Source organism: Nestor notabilis, unplaced genomic scaffold, assembly GCF_000696875.1.
Source record: "Nestor notabilis isolate BGI_N333 unplaced genomic scaffold, ASM69687v1 scaffold17478, whole genome shotgun sequence".
Lineage (NCBI taxonomy): Eukaryota > Metazoa > Chordata > Aves > Psittaciformes > Psittacidae > Nestor > Nestor notabilis.
In genome coordinates, this window is record NW_009938927.1 from 7,455 (window position 1) to 14,774 (window position 7,320).

The 7,320-nt window shown below is 59.2% G+C and overlaps 1 protein-coding gene across 1 annotated transcript in view; it reads right to left on the reverse strand.

Annotated features, from left to right (window-relative positions):
- Positions 1 to 71: 71 nt before the first annotated feature.
- The window catches only part of ABCA2 (ATP-binding cassette, sub-family A (ABC1), member 2), a gene marked incomplete at its 5' end in the record, with an annotated part of 19,023 nt that continues 11,774 nt past the window's right edge, over positions 72 to 7,320 (reverse strand). The window contains 20 exon segments of the mRNA XM_010019609.1: positions 72 to 107; positions 342 to 548; positions 760 to 897; positions 1,041 to 1,143; positions 1,398 to 1,490; positions 1,711 to 1,814; positions 2,032 to 2,163; positions 2,469 to 2,622; positions 2,930 to 3,108; positions 3,224 to 3,341; positions 3,507 to 3,639; positions 4,409 to 4,532; positions 4,930 to 5,077; positions 5,339 to 5,454; positions 5,544 to 5,718; positions 5,938 to 5,998; positions 6,381 to 6,492; positions 6,834 to 6,939; positions 7,092 to 7,205; positions 7,207 to 7,297. Coding sequence (XP_010017911.1) covers positions 72 to 107; positions 342 to 548; positions 760 to 897; positions 1,041 to 1,143; positions 1,398 to 1,490; positions 1,711 to 1,814; positions 2,032 to 2,163; positions 2,469 to 2,622; positions 2,930 to 3,108; positions 3,224 to 3,341; positions 3,507 to 3,639; positions 4,409 to 4,532; positions 4,930 to 5,077; positions 5,339 to 5,454; positions 5,544 to 5,718; positions 5,938 to 5,998; positions 6,381 to 6,492; positions 6,834 to 6,939; positions 7,092 to 7,205; positions 7,207 to 7,297 — 2,444 coding nt within the window.

Genomic DNA, 7,320 nt, shown 5'->3' on the forward strand with positions numbered 1-7,320 from the left:
TGCAAAGAGAGCGAAAATCCAAAAAGGGTTCGGTTGCTTCACAGCTGGGGGAACGTGGCTGCACCGGGGTCTCAGCACAGAGTGTCTGTGTTGAAGGAGAGCTGAGCCTGTGGGCATAGGGCAGGGTCAGGGGCTGTGTGGGGACTGCCTGCTCTGCCCAGCACAACCAGTGCTGCTGGGGAGCACCCACTCCCCAGAGACCTCACTTGGGTCCATCCCTGGCCCCACCATGTCCCCATGCCCGGATGAGACCCGGTGCTGCAGCACCCATTCCTGGTACACAGCACCAGAGACACAGCTGGGATCAGGGACACCCAGATCTGGGGACAACCTCTCCTCACCCTCTCCTCCTCAAAGCTGATGAGGCCTTCATCATCGGTCTCCAGGTCCTCCTGCTCTTCCACCACGAGGGCCCGCAGCTCAGTGGGGGCAGCCCGGGGGCGCAGCAAGCTCAGCACACGCTCCAGGGGCGACTGCAAGGCGCAGCTTGGGCTCGTCTCCTGCTGCTCCAGGTTGTCACTTTGCTTCTTGGCAAAGTTCACAAATACCTGGGGGCAGGGGCAGAAGAGTTAGAGCCACCCCTCACCTACCATCTGTGCCACTGGAGACAGGCCCCAGAGCATCCCACAGGCTGTGGCCACCACCATGCTCCCACCTAGCTCCACCTCCCATCCCAAAGGCAGTTTCTGCCAGGCACTTTGGCATGGCCACCCTCCCTGGGGACACATAGCCAGCAGCCCATGCCATCCCCTGTCTCACATTGTCCAGTGTGGTCTGGCTGACGGAATAGTCTTCAATGCCCAGCACGTCCACCACCTGCTCCATCTTGCTGAAGACCTGCGCCAGCGAGATCTGGTCTGACTTCAGCTGGTACTGGGCCTTGGTGTGGTGCCGCTCCTGAGGGACATGAGGTGACACCTGAGCCCTCACTCCCTGACCCCTCCAGGGGTCCCACAGAGGTATCCCTTGGAGGATGACAGCTGCTTGTGCCGTGAAGCAGGGGCTGGCAGGGGACAGCACCACCACCACAGGGAGCTCACCTTTAGGACAGCTTCAGGGAAGTTGCGGTTGAAGAATCTCACTACCTCCTTGACATTGAGGCTGGACTTGGTGCGCACAGTAATCATGTAGCCATCGCCAAACCTGCACATGGACAAGCGACCCCATGAGGACCCACTACCACCTGCACCTCTGTGGGGAAGGACCCCATGGAAGAGGACGATGCTCCCTGGCAGCTGCTGCACCCACCAGGGCAGTGCCAGGATGCTCCAGTGAGCTCGTTCCCTGCCTACCTTCAAAGCAGCAGCGCTCACACACAGACACCTTGCTCTGTGTGCCACACTGTTACCCACTGCCCACAGCTCACATGGGGTGCTAGACCCCCACCGGGCACTTACCGGTTCTTCAGGTGCTGGATGCTGCCAAGACACTTAAGCCGCCCGTTCACCATGATGGCCAGGCGAGTGCAGAGCGCCTCGCACTCCTCCATGCTGGGAGATAGAGCAGGCTTCAGCAGGGTTACATGGGGACACACCATGGGGGCTCCCCACACCTTCACCCAGGTGCTGTAGCTCCACCACCAGGGATAGCAGAAGGCAAGAGGGTGTCCCGGGTTCCCTCTGCTGCCTGCCCCAGGGTCCAGAGACCTCCCCACTCCACAGCACCCAGGTGCCTGGAGGCACCACAGGCACAGCCCGAAGCCCCCTGGACCTGTGAGATGTGAGCACCACGGAGCGCCCTGTTTTGATGACATCCAGGATGAGGTTCCAGAGGAAGCGCCGTGCCTTAGGATCCATCCCCGTGGTGGGTTCGTCCTGGGGGACAGACAGCGTCCTCAAACATGCCAGCCCCTGGGACTCTGCCCTTCCCCTCCTGTCACACCATCCCACACCCCAGGACACACATAGCGGACCTGGGGGCAGGCAGCTTGCATGAGGGTCTTTTCTCCACCCCAGTGCAGTGCCAACCCCAGGGACAGGTGGTGGGTGGGAGGAGGATCCCATGGGCAGGGTGCTTGAGGCCATAGCGCACCAGGAAGATGAAGGCCGGGTATCCAATCAGCGCGATAGCTGTGGACAGCTTCCTCTTGTTGCCCCCGCTGTAGGTGCTGGCAGGTTTGTCAGCGTACTTGGTCAGCTCCAGCTTCTTCAGACATGGGGGGGGCTGCCATCACCTTGCCAACGCCACGAGATGGCAGAGCTGGCAGCAGTTACACAGTTGAACTCCATGACACAGGCCAGCAGTCAAGGGACCACAAGCCATATGACAGCCAGGGGAGCCCCATGGAGCACTCAGCACAGCTGTGAGTGTTGCTGGGGATCTGCAAGTGTGTGTGCCCAGCCCTGGTACCCCATGTGGGTGCACCACCAGGGCAGCTCCACCGTGAGGACACCAACACTGGCTGAGGTCCCTGTTGGAAGCTGGTGAGATACCATCCCCATGGCACAGCACCAGCCCATGTCGCCCACCCAGGCTCCTACCCGCTCCTCATCCTTCCAGGGAATGCCACGCAGGCGAGTGTAGAGCTCAAGGTGCTCCTGGGCTGTCAGCTCATCGAAGAGTGCATCGAACTGGGGGCAGTAGCCCAAGCTCTGCTGGACCTGCAGGAGCTCCTTCAGGATGCTGCGGGAGAGGAGGAAGGGGATGTGGGGAGAAGGAATTGCTTTTCAGGAGCACCCCATTACTCACCCCCACTTTCACATGCCTTTATATTGGAGCACTTGCTACCAGGTAACTTACAAGAGGCAGCCTGGGCCAAGAGCTGGTGTCACTTGCCCCCTCCCAGATGGTGATCAGCCCAGCAGGACATGGCGGCAGCATCCCGCAGAGCCACAGGGGCAGACTCGCACTTCCTTCATCCTGAGAGACCCTGATCCATCCCCAGGACAGCAGGCAGTGCCCACCTCCCACCCAGCTCATGCTGCCCAACCTGTGCCCATTGATGAAGGCCTCTCCACCCGTGGTGCTCTCGTCCCCTGTCAACATCTTGAAGGTGGTGGTCTTGCCCGCTCCGTTGACACCCAGCAACCCGAAGCACTCCCCAGGCCGCACACCAACACAGAGCCGGTCCACAGCCAGGATGCGCCCGATCTTGCGGGACTTGTATACCTGTGGGGCAGGGGATGGGGACTCAACCCACCCAGAAACACCTGGACCCCAGCCCCAACCCACAGCTCTGAGGTGTCTCCTTGCAGCCCCAGCACATCCCCCACCGCTGCTGCACCTTGGTGAGGTTCTCAATCTTCAGCATGTCGTTGTCAGCATCACCACGCAGGACACGGTGCCGCTCATTGGCCACGTCTATGTCGTCCTCAATTGGTTTGGTGGAGACGGGCAACCGCCTGCAGGAGGGTGCACATGGGGATGCAGACATGGGAGCTGTCGGCCTGCATCCCTGCTCCCAGCTTGCACCCCCAGAGGGGCAGCCTAGAGCTAAGGGGTCCTGACAGCAAAGCCCTTCCCATGCGTGTCCCCCCAGCCTGCCTCCAGTGCCCAGCCACACTCACTGGGGCTTCCGGAAGAAATTGTACTGGCACATGATGGTGATGAAGAAGCCGACAAAGCCTTCGATTGTCATGGCAACAAGCCCCCGTGTCACGATGTCCCATTCAAAGGGCGATTTCATTTTATCAAACTGCCCTGAGTGGGAGGAAGAGGAGAGAGCGGCTGGGGACACCTTCCTGTGGGAACAACCTGGCTGCACGTCTTGAGCTGGCCTGTGACAATGACACTGTCCTGCTCTGCTCCCTTCCCTGCCGCAGCTGCCTGGTCACGAGGATTTCCATTCACAGCACGTGGGCTGTTGAAATCATCTTCCAACCTTTCAACCTCAGTAGGACGAATCAACCCACTGAGAGTAGGTATGGGATGGATTTGTCAGATCCCACCTTAAAATTGTCCCTCGTGCTGCCAGCGACACCTGGGTTATATATGGAAGCTGCTTGAGAAGCAGAGAGCAGCAACAGCTTTTTGAGGCCAAGCTGAAGCTGTGAGCAGCAAAAGGCTCATTCTGGCTGGGCAGCACAGCCCTGCAAGCGAGAGACCACACCTGGAAGGAAAGAGTCCTTGCAGTCTCTATCCCTCATACTGCACAGCCCCACCATGAGGCCACACCACGGCCCGCCCACACCAGTGTGCTGCAGAAGCAGCAGAAGCACACAGCTCTGCCAAGGCTCCTCTCCCCATGGGACTATTCAGAGTAGCCCAAGGAACCATTTTCAGCATCTCCACCACTAGGACATGGCTGACTGTCAACTGTATCTCTTCCAGTCTAGTCCACATCCCCTGGCTTTTTGTTCCACAGTGCTCTGGGGCTTGGGACACCTCACAGGGCAGGTGGAGGGGATGTGTGGGAACCCCCAGCACCACATGCCCTGTAGCAAAGGAGGGAAAGAACAAGAGGCCCTACCAATCTTGGCATAGTATTCGTTGATGTACTCATTATAGGCCATCTCCATCAAGCCGTGACCCAGGTTGTAGTTAGGGAATACAAGGAAGCAACTCTTCAGGTAGCTGTTCACCACCTTCAGATCCTGTGAGGATGGGCAGAGAGGACACGACCATCAGAAACACTCCTGAGGGCTGTGAGAGCATGGCAGGGTCAGGATCCCCACCACGATATAGTTCTACTTCCCTGGCAGTGCTAAGGTCAGGTTGGATAGGGCTTGGAGCAACATGATCTACTGGAAGGTGTCCCTGCCCATGGCAGGGGGTTGGAACTGGGTGAGCTTTAAGGTCCCTTCCAACACAAACCAGACTGGGATTCTAGGATTCTATGACACAGCCCAGTCAGGTCCCACAGCAGACCCTGCTGGGAGCAGGAGTGTGGAGCAGAGACCTCCCAAGATGCCTCCCAGCCTGAGCTGTCCCACAACCTGATGACAGCTTCTCCCTTCCTGATGGCCTGAGGCGGAGCTCTGAATGCCATACCTTGTCATGCTCAAAGAGCTGCAGCAGGAACGTGGCGACAGTGGCCGTGATGCCAATGAAGAGGTTGATGACGATGAGGAAGACGTAGGCGGAGCTGGGCACCTCGAACCAGAAGGAGGCAGGGTACATGATGGGTGTGATGGACCAGCTGGGAAGGTGAGTGGCAGGAGCACATGTCATTGTGGCAGGAGAGGAACAAGGCAGTGCCAACCTTGGGCTCACCCATCTCCCAGCCCTGCCCTCCCTGGGCTCTCCCACCCCAGCCCTTGCAGCCCACCAGCTATGGGAGCTGCAGAACATCAGCCAGATGAGCAGCCCCAAGGCCAGATCCTGCCAATGCAGCCACAGAGCAGATGGGGCACGGCAGGGACCCACCAGCACATCCTGGCCACCCCTCTAAGCAACATACCCGTAGAGCAGGAAGAGGGAGAGGACGGCGGGGAAGTTGGTAGGAGAGGTATATGCCGGGAGGTCAAACACAAACAGGATGATTATGCAGCATGTGGCTGGCACCAGGTAGTTCAGCTGGAGAAGACAGGAATGTCTGTGACTGCCCAGCCACCCACACAGCCCTAGGGGCTCGGCCATGGGGTGGGACTATGCACCCTGCTTACCATGTCCCACACGTAGTTGGCCAACCAGTAGATGACAGGGTCACAGCCGCTCACAAACTGCAGATGTTTGGCCTTGGTGGCCTTTTCGGCCACCAGGAACACCACAAAGCTGGCTGGAACAAAGGACATGGCCACGATGATGAAGATGGCGATCACCACATCGGTACCTTGCAGGCTACATGGGGAGCAAGGAGGAGAGCAGAGATCCCGTCACCCTCAGCTATCCAGAGAAGGACCACCTGTCCTGGTGTGGGACAGGGCATGGCACAGGGACTGCCACAGCACAGCCACCCGGTCCCCTGCCATGCAGCTTGCAGGGCAGAAGCCTCAGCATTGCCCTGCAACCCACGATGAGGAGCATCCTCCCTCCCTCAAACCCACTCCCTGGACCTACAGGTAATCCAGGGACAGGCTGGCACTCGTCTTGTTCATGGGGTGGTTGGTGACTGTGATGCCTGTAGGATGACCCAAGAAAAAACACAGGAGCATAAAGGCTAGGTCAGCACAAAAAGTCTTGCCCCCAGCCTGTCTGGTCCTGGCTCTGAGCGAGAGGACAGGTTTCCTCCCTGCAGCTTGGCAGGAGCTGAGCTGTCTGAAGCCTCCAATCACCTTGAGGCCAACCCCTCCGTCACCAGCTGGCAGAGAGCATTCAGAGACACACTGCCCAGGTGCCTCCAGGCAGCACTTTGGGACATTCTTCCCAGCCCAGATCTGAGAGATTTGCATAGCCCAGTGGGCACTAGACTGCTTGGTCCAAGGCAGGGACATTGCACTTTAGAGCCTTGTTGGACCATGTCCTAAAGCTGTTCCCGCCCTTAATTGCCTCCAGGTCCTCACCATAGGCAGCAGGGTTGCCTTTGCTCTTAGGCAAGTTGGCTCGCAGGATGGCGTTGTTGAGAGCATTGAGGTAGGTGGGCATGCTGTGATAGCCCTTGTTGTTGTAGAAAACCTGAAGCAGAGAAGAGTGGTGGAAGGTGGCAAGAGAGCTGGGCACATGGCATCTGTGCTGGAAGGGAGGGATGGGACAGCCACAGGGCAGGCTTCCTGTGCTCTTGGCTGTGAGGAGAGTAGGTCACTGCTGACCATGCTGGGCCAGACCTGCTGGGGTGGAAGCTGCAGAACACCCTGTGGGCAAGAGCCCCACCAGGTTTCTCAGTGAAGAGCACTGCTGTAGAGCAGGGTGAGAAGTTCATGCTGTGCCCATAGCGCTGCTGCCCCCTTTTCCTCCCCATCCACCCGTGGCTGCCCCTGCCCTCCCATCCCCAGCCCCATGGCACAGTGTGATCCTACCTGGGCCGTTCTCCGCACAGCGATCTTGCGCACCATGGCAGGAGCCCTGGCCCCGAAGGAGGCTGGGATGGATTTCTGGATGTTGCCGAAGGTGAGTGCCCCGTACCTGTGGGACGAGGCACCATTGAAGAGCTGTGACTGCTGTCCCCCACCTCCCAGAGCGGGGCCTCTCAGCACCCCAAGAAGGTGTTCCCAAGCCCCTCGGTCCCCCAGCCCTGCTCCACAGCTCAGGGCGAGCCCTCCCAGCCTCCCTCTTGCCTGTGCAGCCGGAAGCGGTCCGAGGTGTAGAGCAGATACTCAGAGACATTGCGCCCTGTGATGTCTGCCAGGATGTCCCCTGTCACCACCTTCATCTGTGGCGGGTGAACTCCGGGGGAAGAAGAAGCCAGTCCCCTGCATGGAGCACGTGCACTTGATGGGCTCGTGGACAACGTGGGGCAGGGCAGGAGCTGAGGTCACAGTCTCTGAGGAGCAGAGAGGGCAGCTC